Below are 22,235 nucleotides of genomic sequence, written 5' to 3' on the forward strand. Positions count from 1 at the left end.
CTCCCTTTTTAAACTTTCTGTCCTGTTACTACTGGAGACTTCTATTTTAGTTCTATGACCTTTTCTGCACTCTCTTTCCCGTTAACTCCACGCATACGCTTCCATGTTGTTGATCCCTAAGGAACATCCTTTTTTGTGTCTATCTTTGATTTAAACCAGCATCTACAGTTCATTCCTACACAATTGAATGTGATCTATATCCTCAATACTGAGATATATAAACAGTTATCGAGTCATAGATTCATACAGTGTGGAAAATGGCCCTTCGGCTCAACTTGCCCACATCGGCCAACATGTCCCAGCTACACTAGTCCCACCTGCCTGCGCTTGGTCCATACCCTCTAAACATGTCCTTTCCATGTACCTGTCTAATATTACTTTTTAACCATATTGATTCCCTGGTCAATATCTAGCCATAAGAAAACATCCCTTTGGTTCAATAAATGATTTAATGCCACATCTCTTTATTGGTACTCAACAGGCTTGTTATCATTAGTAGCCACATTCCCTTTAGTAAGAAACTCTCCCTATATTCCTAACAAGATTAATTGTTTTAGGATCAGACCACTGGTCCTTTTGTCTTCGCAACCATAATGCGAGGAGCCAACAGGTCAGTAGAGTCCTCCTCGTGTTTCTCTGTACATTCTTAGTTGGACTCCCAAGCTGTTAGCTCAGTTGCAGCAGTCTTGTGTGTCCTGTTTAAGAGGACAGGAACTGTTTTACCACTTGCACCAACATTCCGTGCCATAAAATTATACACATTTTCTGTGTTATACACAGATACTAATTTGTGTTAGAGCGTGAGTAATGGGGAAGGGTCCAGAAGTTACCACTGGTTTTCAAGAAATGAAATTGCAAATTAATATTGAGAACAAATCACCAGTGTATGTAGATGGACACAAAATGCTGGAGTAACTCAGTTGATCAAGGTGCATTTCTGGAGAAAATGGATAAATGGTGTCATCTAATTATTTTCAGATGCGTCTTGACCTGAAACGTCACCTCCTGAGAATTCTCCAAAGATGCTGCCTGACCAGCTGAGTTACACCAGCATTTGTGTTTATCTTTGGTATAGACTAGCATTTATGGTTCCTTTTTATTTCTAGTGTACATGGGTTGTTTTGACAAAGTTGTCTTTGAATGTTAAGTCCTCTAAAAGTTAAATGTATTTCGATTAAATTAATAACATTTGTAAATTTTGCGTTTACAGGTTTCTAAAAATCCAAGTTGCCACAATTGTTATTCAACGTAGATGGAAAGTGGCTGTGGCAGAAAGGAAATTGGAGCATGCAAAACGCACAAGAGCCAAGGCAGCTGTCAAAATCCAGGCCTTTTGCAAAGGATGGAAAGTCAGAAACCAAATGATCAGGGTAACTATTTTTGATAGTAATTTGCAACCTGGTGAAATAAAAACAAGTTGCTGGGAACACGTGAGAAAACGTGTGGAAAGTGAAATAGGAGTCGGCCAAGCTGCTCAATAGTTGTAGAGTGCACAGGTCAACTCATTCCTGATGCCTGCACCTATGCATTATAGTACAAAACTTCAGAGTGAACTGTGGGCACTGAGACGAGGGGTAAAGCAGGAATGGTCTGAGGGGACAGGATGCACTTCTGTGTGACATTCTAGTGTATGCAGTGAAGCCACAATCTAGACCTGTGGCATTGCATAATGATTGCCTATTTTTCTAATTTGTTTAAATAAAATATTTAATATGTTCATAAATTTTAATGACCAGTGAATGTTTATTTTTTTCAATAGTAATACCTGTCAATTCTTTATATTTTAAATGTAGAGATGCAGAGCACTTTTTTAAATTGTGCTGTGAAAAATCGGAGATAATAATGGCTTTAATTGCATTGTTCAACAATAATAGAATACCAATATTTTTGAACGTCCCAAGGGAAAGAGAGACATCATTTCTGATATTAAGTTCTCATTGTGTTCAAATCCTTCAAGGGATTTGAATTGGCTGCATCTTCCTTCGATCCTGCAAGACAGATCGCTGCATTCCTCCAGTTCAGGGCTGTGTTGTTTTGTCTTAATTTGTCACAGCACTGATGACCACGTGACACATTGTCAAAAATTTTGATTACTCTTTTACCTCATATAATAAGAATATAGTTTTATTCTTGAATGTATATGGTTTGGTAAGATTGCTAGCATCTTACATTCTCCATGTGCTTAAGTATGAAGACAAACCAGTCAGTTCCAGGATCGTGGAAGGAATGTATGTCGGCACTAGATTTCACTTGGATCATAAGAGCTACAGGCCCAGAATGACAACAATTTACGTTAGTCCAGAGAAATTTGTTCTGAATATAATGCTCACTCAAGCCGCTGGCCATAGTGCTGTCCCAAATCAAATCAAGTGTTTTTTTTGTATCATCATTCCCCTCCCTTTGTTAATTTTCTTCTCTACCTTAACCCTATCTAAACTCATACATGAGCTTTTTTTCTGCAGAAATCAGTGTATATTTTTAACATCAGCAGAATGTTTCAATTTCTGGTTTGTCCGATATTGAATGATTTACACTAGATTGGAAACTAGGTTTACGATGGGAGAGTATTTTCCCCCTTCTGTTTTGGCGGATTTTAATAATTTCTTCAATAGACGCAGTCAATTTACATTAAAGGAAAATGAATATTTAAAGTTCATTCCTTTATCTTAAAATTAAATGTTCATACATTGATTCAAGATGTAGCAGTATCCAATTTTGTTTGTTGTTTTGTGATGGAATATTTTTATTGGTCACTTAAAACCATAATTTATATTTAGTTTAACTGCATAATTGCTTGTTTCTTTTCCAGTCATTAAACTCTGCATAGAACTTGGAATTTTGCACCACTGTTTACCCCTCCGCTCATCTAGTAATTTAATTTCTTCAAAGAACCTTGTTATGCTTGCAAAGCACGATCCATTGATCCAATATGTGAAATTGAATGAAGCTTAATTAGTTGGAACGAATGAAACTGCCACATCATTGTACTCTGAGTGCTTATCATCTTTTATTGGAATTGCAGAAACATGAAGCAGCTTCTCTAATTCAACTTAAATTTGGAGCTTATACCCAAAGAAAGAAGTTCCTTCAGCAAAGAAAGGCTGCAATGGTTATACAGAGACAATACCGAGCATGGCATCTTGCACAAATTGAAAAGGCGAAATACAATAAAATTAGGAAGTTGGTGATTTGCTTGCAGTCCCTTTGTCGTGGGTGGTTGGTTCGTCAAAAGGTATTATTAATAATGCTGTTACTCCAGCACTTTGTGTCTTTTAACATTGACAGTTTGTAGAAAGTTGTAACAAGACTATCATTTAGTTCAAATTTGAATATATGAACTGTAATGACTGGAATGCTGTAAAAGGGTATTTTACTGTGGTATGGTCATGCCATATTAAATAATAATCTTTTTACTTATCCTCATTTACAGCTTGCTGAGAAAAAAGCAGCACAAAGGAGGCTTTGTTTCATTGCTGTTGCATATCACAATATTTGCGCTATTAAGATTCAGAAAGCATTCAGAGACTATATGGCTCTTAAACGTGCGAAAGACAAGATCAACTCAGTCATTTATATTCAGGTAATAAATAATGGAAAAGGTGAACTTCTCGCTGATCAACCTTTTTTTAAATCTCAGAAAATCTAGAGTTTGACATGCTAACAGAAGAACTAATCTGGTCACCATGTTATAATATTGTAATATAATTATTGTTTGGAGGAGTTATTCCAGACTTGTTATTTACTATTTGCTTCAAAAGATTCAAGGATCATTTTAACAGTTTTAATCAGTACTGAAAACAAAATGTTCACATCTACCTAACATATCCATGAGATGTTCAAGAGCTAATAAAATATGACAAATTCCTCCTTTATCACAGGTATGTTGTAATTGTGGAAGGGAAGACTGAAAGGTAAAGGGAGAAATGAGAGTCCATCTAGGTCAGGCAAAGAGAAAAGAGGAGGCCGAATAGCGGGACGGTACCCATTTCTCTCTTTCCCTTTCCCATTTCTACTTTCCCACCCACTCATTCCCTTCCAGTGATATTCTTTCTCTGGCTTCACAATTCATGTCCTTTCCCCTTAACTCACACTTTTTGTCTTTTCAATGTCTGGCCTTTGTCACCCATCTCATAGAAACATAGAAAATAGGTGCAGGAGTAGGCCATTCGGCCCTTCGAGCACATTCAATATGATCATGGCTGATCATCCAACTCGGTATCCTGTACCTGCCTTCTCTCCATACCCCCTGATCCTTTTAGCCACAAGGGCCACATCTAACTACCTCTTAAATATAGCAAATGAACTAGCCTCAACTACCTTCTGTGGCAGAGAATTCCAGAGATTCAGCACTCTCTGTGTGAAAAATGTTTTCCTCATCTCGGTCCTAAAAGATTTCCCCCTTATCCTTAAACTGTGACCCCTTGTTCTGGACTTCCCCAACATCAGGAACAATCTTCCTGCATCTAGCCTGTCCAACCCCTTACGAATTTTGTACGTTTCTATAAGATCCCTCCTCAATCTTCTAAATTCTAGCAAGTACAAACCAAGTCTATCCAGTCTTTCTTCATATGAAAGTCCTGACATCCCAGGAATCAGTCTGGTGAACCTTCTCTGTACTCCCTTTATGGCAAGAATGTCTTTCCTCAGATTAGGAGACCAAAACTGTATGCAATACTCCAGGTGTGGTCTCACCAAGACCCTGTACAACTGCAGTAGAACCTCCCTGTTCCTATTCTCAAATCCTTTTGCTATGAATGCTAACATATCATTTGCCTTCTTCACTGCCTGCTGCACCTGCATGCCTACTTTTAATGACTGGTGTACCATGACACCCAGGTCTCGTTGCATCTTCCCCCTTTCCTAATCGGCCACCATTCAGATAATAGTCCACTTTCCTGTTTTTGCCACCAAAATGGATAACCTCACATTTATCCACATTATACTGCAATTGCCATGCATTTGCCCACTCACCCAGCCTATCCAAGTCACCTTGCAGCCTCCTAGCATCCACCACACAGCTAACAGTGCCCCCCAGCTTCCTGTCATCCGCAAACTTGGAGATGTTGCATTCAATTCCCTTGTCCAAATCATTAATATACATCGTAAATAGCTGGGGTCCCAGTACTGAGCCTTGCGGTACCCCACTAGTCACTGCCTGCCATTGTGAAAAGGACCCGTTTACTCCTACTCTTTGTTTCCTGTCTGCCAGCCAGTTCTCTATCCACATCAATACTGAACCCCCAATACCGTGTGCTTTAAGTTTGTATACTAATCTCTTATGTGGGACCTTGTCGAAAGCCTTCTGAAAGTCCAGATATAACACATCCACTGGTTCTCCCTTATCCACTCTACTAGTTACATCCTCGAAAAATACTATAGATTCGTCAGACATGATTTACCTTTCATAAATCCATGCTGACTTTGTCCAATGATTTCACCACTTTCCAAATGTGCTGCTATCCCATGTTTAATAACTGACTCTAGCAGTTTCCCCACTACCGACGTTAGACTAACTGGTCTGTAATTCCCTGTTTTCTCTCGCCCTCCCTTTTTAAAAAGTGGGGTTACATTAGCTACCCTCCAATCCTCAGGAACTACTCCAGAATCTAAAAGGTTTTGAAAAATTATCACTAATGCATCCACTATTTCTGGGGCTACTTCCTTAAGTACTCTGGAATGCATCCTATCTGGCCCTGGTGATTTATCGGCCTTTAATCCATTCAATTTACCTAACACCACTTCCCGGCTAACCTGGATTTCACTCAGTTCCTCCATCTCATTTGACCCCCGGTCCCCTGTTATTTCCGGCAGATTATTTATGTCTTCCTTAGTGAAGACAGAACCAAAGTAGTTATTCAATTGGTCTGCCATGTCCTTGTTCCCCTTATTCACCTGTTTCTGACTGCAAGGGACCTACATTTGTTTTAACTAATCTTTTTCTCTTCACATATCTATAAAAGCTTTTGCAGTCAGTTTTTATGTTCCCTGCCAGATTTCTTTCATAATCTATTTTCCCTTTCCTAATTAAGCCCTTTGTCCTCTGCTGGACTCTGAATTTCTCCAAGTCCTCTGGTAGGCTGCTTTTTCTGGCTAATTTGTATGCTTCATCTTTTGTTTTGATACTATTCCTGATTTCCCTTGTTATCCACGGATGCACTACCTTCCCTGATTTATTTTTTTGCCAAACTGGGATGAACAACTGGGATGGCGCGTCGATCTCTACAAATCTGAGGTCACGCGCCAACTCTCGGACACCTCCTCCTACTTACCCCTGGACCATGACCCCACTGACGAGCACCAGGCCACCATATCTAGCACCATCACCGACTTCATCAACTCCCACGCCCTGCCCGACCAAGCTTCCAACCTCATCGTTCCCCGCTCTCCCCAAAATCCACAAACCCGGCTCTCCCGGAAGACCCATTGTCTCTGCTTGTTCGTGCCCCACCGAACTCATCTCCACATACCTTGACACCATACCATCCCCCTTGGTCAAATCCCTTCCCACCTATGTTCTAGACACTCTCCGACGCCTCCGCGCATTCCACTCTCTAGGCCCTCACCCCCTCATCTTCACCATGGACGTCCAGTCACTCTACACCTCCATCCCCCACCAGGATGGCCTCAAAGCCCTCCGGTTCTTCCTCGACCAGAGGAGCAACCTATACCCAGCCACTGACACTCTCCTCCGCCTAGCGGAGTTGGTACTCACCCTCAACAACTTTACGTTTGACTCCTCCCATTTCCTCCAAACACAAGGCGTAGCTATGGGCACACGCATGGGCCCCAGCTACGCCTGCCTCTTTGTCGGGTATGTCGAACAATCCTTGTTCAATACGTACCAGGGCCCCATCCCCGACCTCTACCTCCGTTACATTGACGACTGCTTTGGGGCCACCTCCTGCACCCACACACAACTGACTGACTTCATCCACTTCACCACCAACTTCCATCCGGCAATCAAATACACCTGGACCTTTTCCGACACTTCCCTACCATTCCTTGACCTCACCATCTCCATCGCAGGGGATAGACTTCTGACCTACATACACTACAGACCAACTGACTCACATGGCTATCTGGACTACACGTCTTCCCACTCTGCCTCCTGTAAGGATTCCATCCCATACTCCCAATTCCTTCGCCTACGCCGCATCTGCTCCCAGGATGAGACGTTCCACACCAGGGCATCGGAAATATCCTCGCTCTTCAGGGAACAGGGATTCCCCTCCTCCACCATAGATGAGGCTCGCACCAGGGTCTCTTCCATATCCCGCAACACTGCTCTCTCTCCCCATCCCCGCACTCGCAACAAGGGCAGAGTTCCGCAGTCCTCACCTTTCACCCCACCAGCCGGCAAATACAACAAATCATCCTCCGCCATTTCCGCCACCTCCAACGTGACCCCACCACTCGCCACATCTACCCATCTCCCCCCATGTCTGTCTTCCGCAAAGACCGCTCCCTCTGCAACTCCCTGGTGAATTCTTCTCTTCCCTCCCGTACCACCCCCTCCCTGGGCACTTTCCGTTGCAACCGCAAGAAATGCAACACCTGTCCCTTTACCTCCCCCCTCGACTCCATTCAAGGACCCAAGCTGTCGTTCCAGGTGCGACAAAAGTTCACCTGTATCTCCTCCAACCTCATCTACTGCATCCGCTGCTCTAGATGCCAGCTGATTTACATCGGTGAGACTAAGCGGAGGTTGGGCGATCGTTTCGCCGAACACCTCCGCTCAGTCCGCAAGAACCTACCTGAACTCCCGGTGGCTCAGCACTTCAACTCCCCCTCCCATTCCCAATCCGACCTCTCTGCCCTGGGTCTCCTCCATTGCCAGAGTGAGCAACACCGGAAATTGGAGGAACAGCACCTCATATTCCGCCTGGGTAGCATGCGTCCGGTGGGAATGAACATTGAATACTCCCAATTTTGCTAGCCCTTGCTGTCTCCTCCCCTTCCTTAACCCTCGAGCCGTCTCCTCCCATCCCCCCGCCCTCGGGCTCCTCCTCCTCCCTTTTTCCTACCTTCTTCCCCCCCCCACCCCCTATCAGTCTGAAGAAGGGTTTCAGCCCGAAACGTCACCTATTTCCTTCGTTCCATAGATGCTGCTGCACCCGCTGAGTTTCTCCAGCATTTTTGTGTACCTGGAATGAACAATTGTTGTAGTTCATCCATGCAGTCTCTAAATGCCTTCCATTGCAAATTCACCGTCAACCCATTAAGAATCAATTGCCAGTCTACCCTCAAAGTTACCTTTTTTTAAGTTCAGGACCCTTGTTTCTGAATTAACAATGTCACTCTCCATCCTAATGAAGAACTCAACCATATTATGGTCACTCTTGCCCAAGGGGCCACGCCCAACAAGACTGCTAACTAACCCTACCTCATTACTCAATACCCAATCTAGAATAGCCTGCTCTCTCGTTGGTTCCTCTAGATGTTGGTTTAGTAAACTATCCCGCATACATTCCAAGAAATCCTCTTCCTCAGCACCCTTGCCAATTTGATTCACCCAATCTATACGTAGATTGAAGTCACCCATTATAACTGTTTTACCTTTGTTGCACGTATTTCTAATTTCCTGTTTGATGCCATCCCCAACTCCACTACTACTGTTAGGTGGCCTGTACACAACTCCCACTAGCGTTTTCTGCCCCTTAGTGTTTCGCAGCTCTACCCATATCGATTCCACATTCTCCAAGCTGATGTCCTTCCTTTCTATTGCGTTAATCTGCTCTAACCAGCAACGCTACCCCACCTCCTTTCCCTTTCTGTCTATCCCTCCTGAATATTGAATATCCCTGGATGTTCAGCTCCCAGCCTTGGTCACCCTGGAGCCATGTCTCCATGATCCCAACTATATCATAGTCATTAATAGCTATCTGCACATTCAACTCATCCACCTTATTACGAATGCTCCTTGCATTGAGACACAAAGCCTTCAGGCTTGTTTTTACAACACTCTTACCCCTTATACAATTATCTTGAAAAGTGGCCCTTTTTGATTTTTGCCCTGGATTTGTCTGCCTGCCACTTTTACTTTTCACCGTGCCTATTGCTTCTACCCTCATTTTACACCCCTCTGTCTCTACGCTCACACATTTAAGAAACCCTTTCCCTTTAACTCCATCCTCAACTATCCCATTCGACAGTGGCAAACCTGCCTGCCAGAATGCTAGTCCCCCACCTGTTAAGATGCAATCCGTCCATTTTGTACAGTTCCCCCTTACTCCAAAACAGATCCCAGTGATCTAAGAATCGAAATCCCTGCCCCGTGCACCAGTTCCTCAGCCACACATTCGGGTCCCGTATCACCCTGTTTCTGCTCTCGCCAGCACGAGGAACTGGAAGCAAACCGGAGATTGGGCGATCGTTTCGCCGAACACCTTACTGCATCCGCTGCTCTAGATGTCAGTTGATTTACATCGGGGAGACTAAGCGGAGGTTGGGCGATCGTTTCGCCGAACACCTCCGCTCAGTCCGCAATAACCTACCTGAACTCCCGGTGGCTCAGCACTTCAACTGCCCCTCCCATTCCCAATCCGACCTCTCTGTCCTGGGTCTCCTCCATTGCCAGAGTGAGCAACACCGGAAATTGGAGGAACAGCACCTCATATTCCGCCTGGGCTGCTTGCGTCCGGATGGCATGAACGTTGAATTCTCCCAGTTTTGCTAGCCCTTGCTGTCTCCTCCCCTTCCTTAACCCTCGAGCTGTCTCCTCCCATCCCCCCCCCCCCGGGCCCCCCCCCCCCCCCTTTTCCTTCCTTCTCCCCCCCCCCCCCCATCAGTCTGAAGAAGGGTTTCGGCCCGAAACGTCGCCTATTTCCTTCGCTCCATAGATGCTGCTGCACCCGCTGAGTTTCTCCAGCATTTTTGTATATCGGAGATAACAACCCTGGAGGTCCTGCTTTTCAGCATTTTTCCGAGCTCTCTAAAGTCACGCTGCAGAATATTCATCCCCTTCTTTCCGACATCGTTTGTGCCGACATGCACTACCACTTCCGGCTGTTCACCTTTGCCCTTGAGGATTTTCTGCACTCTGTCCATGACATCCTGGATCCTTGCACCAGGAAGGCAGCACACCATCCTCGAATCTCGTCTGTTGCCGCAGAAACCCCTGTCCGTACCTCTCACAATAGAGTCTCCCACTACAATGGCGTTGCCTGATTTGGCATTTTTGGTTTTGGCTCAACAGCCCTATTCGCATCGCAAGCCAGTCCGCCGCTCAGTGTAAAAACGTCTTCTGTCCCGACAGCTTCTAAGTGGGTGAACCTGTTCACAAGAGGTACAACACCCGGGGACGTTTGCATTCCATGCTTCCCTCCCTTTCTCACTGTCTCCCACCTTCTCTATTCCAGTACCTTAGGTGTAACAATCTTACTGTAGGACTTGTCGAGGAAGGACTCCGTTTCTCGGACGGAACTGAGGTCATCCACTTGCTTCTCCAGTTCCCCAACACGGTCCTTCAGGAGCTTTACCTGGATGCACTTGTCACATTTGTAGCAGCCAGAGGCACCAGCAGTGTCCTTGACCTGCCACATATACAGCAAGCATCACACTGAATCAGCTTGCCTGACATCTCCTTCTTTCATCTCTCCCTCTGCAGTGTTTTGCGTAGCCTCCTCTCCTCAGCCTCCTCGCCGAAGACTCTCGAGCCAAAGACTCACACTTTACTCACAGGGCTGCTCCCTAAGAGCAGTCTTGCTTATATTGACTGATAAATTGCCTAATTTACCGATTTACAAACCAAATTCCTCAGTTTTCAACTGTTTTCCCCACTTTGACTCACTTCTCTCCTCCCACTTGGGCTAGAGTCAATCAGTGTTTTCTCTTGCTTAGCTTCTCCTGCTTGATCTCCAATCAAAAATCTTCCTGCACCTGTATCCACCTATCTCTTACCAGGCTTTGTTCCGCCCCCACCATGCCTCCAGCTTTCTATTTCTTACGACAATCCGTCTAGATAGATAGATAAATACTTTATTGATCCCCTCAGGGAAATTCAGATATCCAGTAGCCAACACAGTCAGAACATAAAGCAGACAATACATTCAATGCTGACAATACATAAATGCAATAAATACTTAATAAGAACCCAATACATAACTATTAAAAGGGCAAAGCATCCCCATACAGATTAACAATCAATATTATAAAATCTAATGGCTGCAGGGGTGAAGGATCTCCTGAACCGCTCTGTTCTACAGCGCAGGGAGACGAAGAAGTTCTCCTGGTACGCAAACTGTAGTGGGTCGAGTGCGTGCTGGACTTGTCTCAGGAGACGAAGAAGTAGCCGCTCCATTGTCTTCATGATATGAGATGTGAAGTCGTCGATCTCGGTCGGCCGCCCTGCCTTGGGAACCGGCACGAGACATGATGTTTTCCACAGACCTGGTACCCTCCCAGACTGAAGACTCAGGTTGAAAATGGTCTGGAGAGGCTCTGCAAGCTGAGCTGCACAGTCTTTCAGTAGCCTAGGACATACACCATCAGGACCAGCTGCTTTACCAGAGCACAGCCTCTTCAGTTCAGCTCTCACCTCGTCCGCCATGTTGAGGAGATGCCGGCATAGGAGGTGCTGCCTCGTGGAGGTGATGGTGGGGGAGAGGCTGCACCTGCAGAGGTAGGAGGGGACACCAGATCAAACCTGTTACAAAACAGGTTAAACTCATTGGCCTTGTCCACATCCCCTGACGGCTGGCTTCTCTTCTCCTTGAAGCCAGTGATGGTCTTCATTCATCTCCACACCTCTTTGATGCTGTTGTGCTGCACTTTCCTCTCCAGCTTCCTTTTATAGTCCTCTTTTGCATGCTTCATGCTCCTTTTCACGTCATGCTGTACCCTCTTGATCTTTTCCCGGTCACCAACCTTGAAAGCCTCCTTTTTCTCTTTTAGGAGGCTCTTGATATTGCTTGTAATCCAAGGTTTGTTGTTGGGAAAGCAACAAACAGTTCTTACTGGTACAACAACATCCTAACCCAAAATGTTGCCTATTCATGTTCTCCAGAGATGCTGCTGAGTTACTCCAGTATTATGTCTTTGTGTAAACCAACACCTGCAGTTCCTTGTGTCTGAAAAACTTTCCAATTAGTTTGTAAATAGTGATTCTATATACCCCTGCCTGAGCATAAACTGTTTGTCCATCCGTCAAAAGCAAAATGCATAAGGAGCAAAACATTGCCACAGCCAACAGCTGCTGCCTTACAGCTAGCTCCCAAGTTAAACCCTAACCTCTATCTTGGGTGGCGTTTACATGTTCTCCCTGTGCTTGGATGTTCTCCAGGTGTTCTGGTTTCTGCCCATATACACTATGTCTGCGTGTTGGTATGTTCATTGATTATGTAATGATACAATCTGTGCGGTAGTGGGGGGGGACGACGACGACGTCGACGAGGACTTGTTTCTATACTGTGTGCCTTGGACAGCTCATGATTTTTTTGTTTTTATTGTCAAAGTCTTTCAGGTCTACCTCTGACTGATACACAAAGATGTATTCATTTCTGTGAAACAAATCAAATTATCTTTCAAAATTGTTGTTTCCCCCCTTGCATTATAGAGATGGTTCCGGACTTGGCTGCAACGCAGCCAATATATCAATGAACGTGAAAAGATCATTGTATCACAGCGGATTGTGAAAGCTTGGCTGTTGCGACGACACAGAGCAGCTGTTGTCATTCAGAAATCTGTCAGGAAGTTTCTTTTTAAAATCCATGCAAAGAGAACTTGCCGTGGAATTATCAGAATGCAGGTTAGTTATTAGTGTCGTTGGAGCATTCAAGACGTTATTGTAAGTAGAAAAATGCGCATTTCATTGTTTTGTGTGTGTGTTTGGAAAGGCGTGTTGCATACCGATTTAGTTTTACCTATCAAAAACATATATAAACCATTGTGCTGAAGTAGTTAGAAACTCAAATATTAGTTTATAACGGCCTTGGTGAATATGAGATTTTTTTGTAACAATGCATCTATTTGTTGAAGAGTATGTCGACAAATGTCTCATTTTTGCAGGCTGTGTGGAAAGGATATTGGTTGCGTAAGAAAATGAGCAATCCTCAAATCATTGCGATCAGACACCGCATACAACAGGCCAATCAGAACAGCCATGAGGATCAGAAATTATGCAACAGAACGGCTGTGGCTGTGGATCACATTCTTAAATATAAACATTTCTCCTCCATTCTTGCAGCCTTACAGCATTTAGGTTTGTTGTTATTCATTTTCCACAAACTTTATAAATCAAAAAGTTATTGAGCAGTTTCCAATAACATTTGAAATTCAGCATACTTCGTAAAGTTTTTTTTCTTGTACATTTCCCATGTATGATTCTACGTCCATCGATTCAAACTGATTTCCTCCAGTGGTTCTTATAATTCTCACATACTTACCCAAGTGTTCTGTTTCACTTGCCCTGCTTTAGGATTGGTGTCATTAAGCTGAAAAGAGAGCAGAGAAGATTTATGACGATGGTGACAGGACTTAAAGGCATGAGCTATAGGGAGAGGTTGGGCAGGCTAGAACTTTATTCCTTGGAGCGCAGGAGACGGAGGGGTGATCTTATCCAGGTGTTTAAAAGCATGGGGAATGATAGGGTGAATGCGGTCTCTTTTACACGGGGTAGGAGAATCAAGAACCAGAGGGCATGTGTTTACGGTGAGAGGGGAAAGATTTAATAGGAACCTGAGGGACAACTTTTTTACTCAGATGCTGGTGGGTATATTGTACGAATTGTCAAAGGTAGTTGATGCAGATACAATAACAACATTTAAAAGACACTTGGATAGATACATGAATTGGAAAGGTTTAGAGTGAGATGGATCAAATGCCGGTGAATGGGACTAGCTGAGATGGGTCATCTTGGTCGGCATGGATGAGTTGGGCTGAAGGGCCTGTTTCCTTGCAGTATGACTCCATAATGCACCTTTTTCTCTCCTGTACATTTTTCTTGTGTAAATGTCACACAGACATTACCAGGTGGTGTGTTTTACTGCATGATTTTGACTGATGCCTAGTTGTATACGAATAAGAAATAGAAATTCATTCTCATTCAGTCTCATGGGGAAAATGAATCTGAATATACCGGTGAATTATTTGCCAAAACTCTGGATAAAAAGTGCAGATCTGTTGTCCTTGTAATGAACTCCAGATGCGCATATTTGATCGATGCAACAAATATTAGTGTTCTGATGAGGTGGGTAAATGACAACCTTCACTTTTATCATTACGCTATTTACTTCTCTCTTCTGTGTTAACTGCAAAGTGTTGGTGTTGCAACATCTAATTATTTTTTCTAAACTTGTTCATTGCCCACTTTTGGTGAAAGGTTTGATAGAATGTAAATATTTTCATTCTTTACAGTAGGTCTTTTTGACCACTTAAATTAAAAAACAAAACAATATTCCAAGTGGGATATTTGGAATTAAACTAATTTTGGATTGTAAATCGTGTACAGGTTCTGCACATTTGACAATGTTTTCAGGATACAGGCTGGTGTTCATTGCCGTTTACTATTCTTAAATATTCAGTTACTCTATATGTTTTTTTCTGGTTGATTCAAACCTTTTTTTCAAAGAGCTCATTCTCATGACGTCCTCTACAGTGAACTGTCCATTTCTTGCTTCAAATTCTTATCGAAGATCTTTGTATATTCCCGCTAGTTTTATGGTTTCTTTCATATGATCTTATTCTTTGATCTGGTTCATTCTCCTTCACAACATGATGATGATCAACATCAACAAAAGCCGTCACTTGTTACTAATCTATTATACTGGCTAATTGCCTTGATTGGCTTCTAAATGCATTTGGTATGGTTTACTTCTCATACAGATTTCCCACGTGGTACCAACTTCTATCTGTCCACAGAGCGACTTTTCTAACCTCCACATAAACTATGCTTCCAAAATTCACCCGAGTCCTGATTTTTCTTGTCTATTGCCCCAGTGACAGCATCTCTTGGCTTAATTGTCATGGGTTATATCTGACACCAAGTTGCAGAATTTCTCTGCCTCCCACAGTGGATAAACAAAATACATTGTTCCCTCCCTCTCATTTGCTGCCCTTTAACTTTGACCCCTTCTTGGTCTGCGCAGTCGCCCTATACATTCTTCACAGTCCCCTGATTTACAACAATATTACCCCTCATTCATCTCAACTCCAGTAAGTATAAGTTCCAGCTATCGCTGCTTCAGCTCCTCATCACAAGAATCCAACTAGTGAGCTTTGTATGAATTGTCTCCAATGCAATCACTGTGGAGATTAAAATCTGCATAGTCTTTAATGCTCCATACCTCTTACAGTAAATACCACTATTCCATTTGCCTTCCTTGTTACTTGCTGCATCTTCATGCCAGCTTTGTTTCATGTGCTATCACTGCACATTCCCTTGATCCACAACATTTTTGTTTAGTTTATTGTTAAGTGTGCCAAGATACAGTGATAAATTTTGTAGCCCCACTCAGTTTAAATAATTTGCTTTTCCATTCTTCTTTCCAATGTGGTCATCTTTGCGTTTGCTCAAATTATATTTTCGCTGCCAGCTACATGTCATCTTTTTAACCTATCTATATCTGAGTCTGAAGAAGGGTCTTGACCAGATACGTCACCCATTCCTTCTCTCCAGTGATGCTGCCTGCCCCGCTGAGTTACTCCAGCATTTTGTGTCTATCTTCTATCTATATCCCTTCGCAAACTCATTGTGTCTACACCTATTTTTGTATCTTCTAGTTTAACTGTAGAACATTCAGTCTTTTCATTCCGGTCATCGTTCAATATTATAACTAGTTGTGGCATCATCACTGGTGGACAAAAATGCAGGCATCATCACTGATCAGTTACTGATTTGCCTCGGTTTTTGACTGGAGTTATACTGGTTATTGATTGCCTATATATAGGTACCTATGGATGAGGGTTTCAAGAGCAAATAAGGCAATATCCTTGTCAATCTTCCCTGCACCCTTTCCAACTTTATGCCATCAATGAGTGCTGAATGTGATGCAGAAATGGAGTAACTAAAAGTCATGACTTTGCAAGGATACCATGCAGGTGAGAAATGCATAGGAAGACCCAAGTGTTTTCAGTACAAGGACAGGAAGAGATGCAATTATGGTAGATTATTTGGGAATGGCCATGGATAGAAACAGAATCAAATAAGAATTGTCCATCTCAGCTGAACCTATACAAAGAAATTGAGGAGGATTATGTCGCCAATTGTGAGAGTGGGTGTAGTGAGATTGAGAATAATAAAAATTGACCATATACCCCAATCAGTCACAGGAGATCTACTTTGATAAGGTACACTCCAGTACTATAACTGGCACTAAAATATTATTAAAAGGTTGCATTGTGTAATAGCACAATGGATGTGGGTTTGGATAGCACCAACATCTCCTTAACTACAAATGATAGATTTTATTCTGTCCGCAATAAATAACTAATAAATAAATAGATGACATGATTTGTTATGCACTTGTCAAATTTTGTTTGTTCACAGCTTTGCAGGTTTGAAAGGAAAGGCATTTAATGTTGGCTCGCATGTGTCTAGGAAAGAAAAGGGAGTATAACCAATTTAGTGGCTCAAATTAAAGGAGCACGAGCAAGGTCCAGCAAACAAAATGAGTAAATGGGCGTGATATCAGAAGAAAAACCGAAGAGAAAGTAGAGAAAAGCTTGTGTGAAAGGGCGGGAGGATCATTGAGGAAAGTTTGGTATTGTGCGCTGAGGAGACGTGCAGTTTAATGCTGGTGAGAAGGAAGTCTAATTGCTCGAAATTGAAGATGGATTAACATAGAAGAGAAATCCCTTTTCTCACATGTATTGTGATGTTTGGCCATATTTTAAGTGTAAATTAGTAATCTCAGTCACTGATTTATTTAAGAATTCTAATTCTAATCTTAAAAGATTGACTAGTTTTTCCATTCATTTCATTTCAGAAGTTGCAACCAGGCTATCTGCAGCTTGTTGTGAAAATCTTGCTCAAAGTGGAGCAACACCTATTATTTTCACATTGATTAGAAGTTGTAACCGCAGTGTGCCCTGTATGGACGTCATTAAACATGCAATTCAAGTTCTTTTCAATCTTTCAAAGGTATAGTATGAAGTATCTCACAATTGTTAGTTTTGTTATCTATTCTTCATAGGCAGTTTGGTTCTTTATATATTTGATCTTTTCAGCTAAACATTATTATCAAATTCTCCTTTTGGTAATAAATACTTGTGCAAGACTATTTGGCGTTGTAAGATTAAAATGTTACAACATTTCCCAGGGTCATACCATTGATTTTCAATGTTAACTGGAATTTACATGGATTTGCCAGCATCCATAATGTATGTGTATGAATTAATTAGACTGTGATAGTGTTATAGCCAAAAAGGAGTAACTTTAAGATAGTACTTAAAGTCATATCTGTGCTTTGGAACAACTATTTTCAATTGTGCCGTGCACTGAAATTGTTTAACTGTAAGTAGTCTCTTTGTTTTGCAGTTAAGTATTATTTTGAATGATTTGTTTACATATTTCTTAAAATGAGAGAATAAATATTTGCGACCTACATTTACTAACATGTTGCAGGAGAGCTGCTGAAATAAGAATTGATAATTGGTTCATTTAGTTCATCTTTTTATTCTCCTGTTTGTTGCATGGAGTTCAAGTCTTGTTGAGCTTGTACAAGTATGGTGAAGTGCAGGTATAATGAAAATTCTGATGACCCCAAAACTGTACATGCTGGAATCTTGAACAAAACACGGTGCTGGATGAAGAAGGGACTCGACCCGTGACTTTGTCTGTCTATTCCCTCCACATGCTGCCGAACTCACCGAGTTCTTCCAGCACTGTGTGTTTTGCTCGGGGTTCCAGCATCTCTAGTTTCTTGTGTCTCCATTTTACTGCACTACTATGAAATTTCAAAGTATGCCTACTTCAAAGAAGTTCTCCTCTGGGATTTCCATGATAAGCCCTCTGACTGGTCCCCATCAGTGATTCCTGCTGCTCTTTGACTATATTCTAACCTGGACAACCACATGTCTTTCCCCAACATATGCCTTCACCATCTTGTCCCATGCGATTTCCACTTTCTTGGCTTCCCCTTTGGGTCCAATTTGGATCTAAAATAAAAATCTGTTTTTAGGTTGATGGTGTTCCATTATTGAGATAGGATCAGGATTGTACAGGTCGGTTGAATGGTTGTAGAAAAGTAGTTCTTCCTGAACCTGGTGGTGTGAGACTTCAGGCTTCTGTACAGATGGTAGCAGCAAGGAGAGGGAATGGCCTTGATGGTGTGGATCCATGATGATAGATGATGCTGCCTTGAGGCAGCATCTTGTGCAGATGCTTTCAATTGAGGGGAGGACTGTGCCCCGTGATGGTTGTGTTCATCACTCACAGCGACCTCTTGAGTTCCTTTGTGTAGAAATTACAACACCATATCAGATGCGGCCAGTCAGGGTACTTTCTACAGTTATCTCTAGAAGATTAAGAGTATTTAAGCTAATTTGCAGATGACACAAAGCTGGGTGGCAGTGTGAACTGTGAGGAGGATGCTATGAGAATGCAGGGTGACTTGGCCAGGTTGGGTGAGTGGGCAGATGCATGGCAGATGTAGTTTAATGTGGATAAATGTGAGGTTATCCACTTTGGTAGCAAAAACAGGAAGGCAGATTATTATCTGAATGGTGTCATTTAGATAATACTTGTCTGGATCTGGGGGTCATTGTTCATCAGTCAATGAAAGTAAGCATGCAGGTACAGCAGGTAGTGAAGAAAGCAAATGGCATGTTGGCCTTCATAACAAGAGGAGTTGAGTATAGAAGCAAAGAGGTCCTTCTGCGGCTGTACAGGGCCCTAGTGAGACCACACCTGGAGTATTGTGTGCAGTTTTGGTCCCCAAATTTGAGGAAGGACATTCTTGCTATTGAGGGAGTGCAGCATAGGTTCACAAGGTTAATTCCTGCGATAGCGGGACTGTCATATGTTGAGAGAATGGAGCGACTGGGCTTGTCTACTCTGAAATTTAGAAGGATGAGAGGGAATCATATTGAAACATAGAAGATTATTAAAGGTTTGGACACGCTAGATGCAGGAAACATAGTCCCAATGTTGGGGGAGTCCAGAACCAGGGGCCACAGTTTAAGAATAAGGGGTAAGGCATTTAGAACAGAGATGAGGAAACACTTTTTCACACAGAGTTGTGAGTCTGTGGAATTCTCATGATCACATTGAATGGCGGTGCTGGCTCGAAGTGCTGAATGGCTAATCCTGCACCTATTGTCCTTTAAACTTCTAAGAAAGCTGACTTGCCAGCATGCCGCCTCAGTGATGACGTGGAGGTGCTTTGTCCAGCCTGGGTCTTCCGATATGTTAATGCATAGTACATTGCAGCTGCTGTCCCTCTCGTGAGCTCTCCTGTCTTCCCGTTTCTGAAGTTAACGATTAGTCCTCTGGTCTTGTTGATGCTTAGCTAGAGGTTGTTGTTTTTGCAGCACACAACCGGGTTTTCTATCTCTTCACGACCTGTGATTTGGCCAACCACAATGATTTGCGTGGTGCACAGTGGTGTGCTTGGTGCCTTTGATTTTGTCATGATAATCATGTTTTCAATCGGTCTACAGTAACCCATTCATATATGGCAAGGGCAACAAGTGATAGCTTCAGAAAGGATATTTCCAGCTTTACTAAACGAGGCATTCCATGTTACCTGAGGGTGAGGCGGGTTAGCAGGGTGTACATAAACAAATGTGTTCTGCCAATGCAGACCTTGCAGCTTGCAGCTTTGCTTTGTGAGATTACATAGAAACATAGAGTGGTGAATCTCTGGAATTCTCTGCCACAGAATGTAGTTGAGGCCTGTTCATTGGCTATATTTAAGAGGGAGTTAGATGTGGCCCTTGTTGCTAAAGGGATCAGGGGGTATGGAGAGAAAGCAGGTACAGGATACCGAGTTGGATGATCAGCCATGATCATATTGAATGGCGGTGCAGGCTCGAAGGGCCAAATGGCCTACTCCTGCACCTATTTTCTATAGAAACATAGAAAATAGGTGCAGGAGTAGGCCATTCGGCCCTTCGAGCCTGCACCGCCATTCAATATGATCATGGCTGATCATCCAACTCAGTATCCTGTACCTGCCTTCTCTCCATACCCCGATCCCTTTAGCCACAAGGGCCACATCTAACTCCCTCTTAAATATAGCCAATGAACAGGCCTCAACTACATTCTGTGGCAGAGAATTCCAGAGAGTCACCACTCTGTGTAAAAAATGATTTTCTCATCTCAGTCCTAAAAGATTCCCCCTTTATCCTTAAACTGTGACCCCTTGTTCTGGACTTCCCCAACATCGGGAACAATCTTCCTGCATCTAGCCTGTCTAACCCCTTAAGAATTTTGTAAGTTTCTATAAGATCCCCCCTCAATCTTCTAAATTAGAGCGAGTACAAGCCGAGTCTATCCAGTCTTTCTTCATATGAAAGTCCTGACATCCCAGGAATCAGTCTGGTGAACCTTCTCTGTACTCCCTCTATGGCAAGAATGGCCTTCCTCAGATTAGGAGACCAAAACTGTACGCAATACTCCAGGTGTGGTCTCACCAAGACCCTGTACAACTGCAGTAGAACCTCCCTGTTCCTATTCTCAAATCCTTTTGCTATGAATGCTAACATATCATTTGCCTTCTTCACTGCCTGCTGCACCTGCATGCCTACTTTTAATGACTGGTGTACCATGACACCCAGGTCTCGTTGCATCTTCCCCCTTTCCTAATCGGCCACCATTCAGATAATAGTCTACTTTCCTGTTTTTGCCACCAAAGTGGATAACCTCACATTTATACTGCAACTGCCATGCATTTGCCCACTCACCCAGCCTATCCAAGTCACCTTGCAGCCTCCTAGCATCCACCACACAGCTAACACTGCCCCCCAGCTTCCTGTCATCCGCAAACTTGGAGATGTTGCATTCAATTCCCTCGTCCAAATCATTAATATACATCGTAAATAGCTGGGGTCCCAGTACTGAGCCTTGCGGTACCCCACTAGTCACTGCCTGCCATTGTGAAAAGGACCCGTTTACTCCTACTCTTTGTTTCCTGTCTGCCAGCCAGTTCTCTATCCACATCAATACTGAACCCCCAATACCGTGTGCTTTAAGTTTGTATACTAATCTCTTATGTGGGACCTTGTCGAAAGCCTTCTGAAAGTCCAGATATAACACATCCACTGGTTCTCCCTTATCCACTCTACTAGTTACATCCTCGAAAAATACTATAGATTCGTCAGACATGATTTACCTTTCATAAATCCATGCTGACTTTGTCCAATGATTTCACCACTTTCCAAATGTGCTGCTATCCCATCTTTAATAACTGATTCTAGCAGTTTCCCCACTACCGACGTTAGACTAACTGGTCTGTAATTCCCTGTTTTCTTTCTCCCTCCCTTTTTAAAAAGTGGGGTTACATTAGCTACCCTCCAATCCTCAGGAACTACTCCAGAATCTAAAAGGTTTTGAAAATTATCACTAATGCATCCACTATTTCTGGGGCTACTTCCTTAAGTAATCTGGAATGCATCCTATCTGGCCCTGGTGATTTATCGGCCTTTAATCCATTCAATTTACCTAACACCACTTCCCGGCTAACCTGGATTTCACTCAGTTCCTCCATCTCATTTGACCCCCGGTCCCCTGTTATTTCCGGCAGATTATTTATGTCTTCCTTAGTGAAGACAGAACCAAAGTAGTTATTCAATTGGTCTGCCATGTCCTTGTTCCCCTTATTCACCTGTTTCTGACTGCAAGGGACCTACATTTGTTTTAACTAATCTTTTTCTCTTCACATATCTATAAAAGCTTTTGCCGTCAGTTTTTATGTTCCCTGCCAGTTTTCTTTCATAATCTATTTTCCCTTTCCTAATTGAGCCCTTTGTCCTCTGCTGGACTGAATTTCTCCAAGTCCTCTGGTAGGCTGCTTTTTCTGGCTAATTTGTATGCTTCATCTTTTGTTTTGATACTATTCCTGATTTCCCTTGTTATCCACGGATGCACTACCTTCCCTGATTTATTTTTTTGCCAAACTGGGATGAACAACTGGGATGGCGCGTCGATCTCTACAAATCTGAGGTCACGCGCCAACTCTCGGACACCTCCTCCTACTTACCCCTGGACCATGACCCCACTGACGAGCACCAGGCCACCATATCTAGCACCATCACCGACTTCATCAACTCCCACGCCCTGCCCGACCAAGCTTCCAACC

At 43.0% G+C, this 22,235-nt stretch overlaps 1 protein-coding gene across 6 annotated transcripts in view; it reads left to right on the plus strand.

Moving 5' to 3' along the window:
* aspm (assembly factor for spindle microtubules) overlaps nt 1-22,235 on the plus strand; it is a 92,527-nt gene that overhangs the window by 66,608 nt on the left and 3,684 nt on the right. For all 6 annotated transcript variants that reach the window (XM_033027990.1, XM_033027992.1, XM_033027995.1 and 3 more), the window contains 6 exons: nt 1,211-1,370; nt 3,023-3,232; nt 3,431-3,580; nt 12,554-12,745; nt 13,006-13,198; nt 16,923-17,077. In XM_033027990.1, the coding sequence (XP_032883881.1) occupies nt 1,211-1,370; nt 3,023-3,232; nt 3,431-3,580; nt 12,554-12,745; nt 13,006-13,198; nt 16,923-17,077 (1,060 nt within the window). The remainder of the gene's footprint in view (nt 1-1,210; nt 1,371-3,022; nt 3,233-3,430; nt 3,581-12,553; nt 12,746-13,005; nt 13,199-16,922; nt 17,078-22,235) is intronic.

The sequence above is a fragment of the Amblyraja radiata genome, chromosome 10 (genome assembly GCF_010909765.2).
Source record: "Amblyraja radiata isolate CabotCenter1 chromosome 10, sAmbRad1.1.pri, whole genome shotgun sequence".
NCBI classification, from domain to species: Eukaryota; Metazoa; Chordata; class Chondrichthyes; order Rajiformes; family Rajidae; genus Amblyraja; species Amblyraja radiata.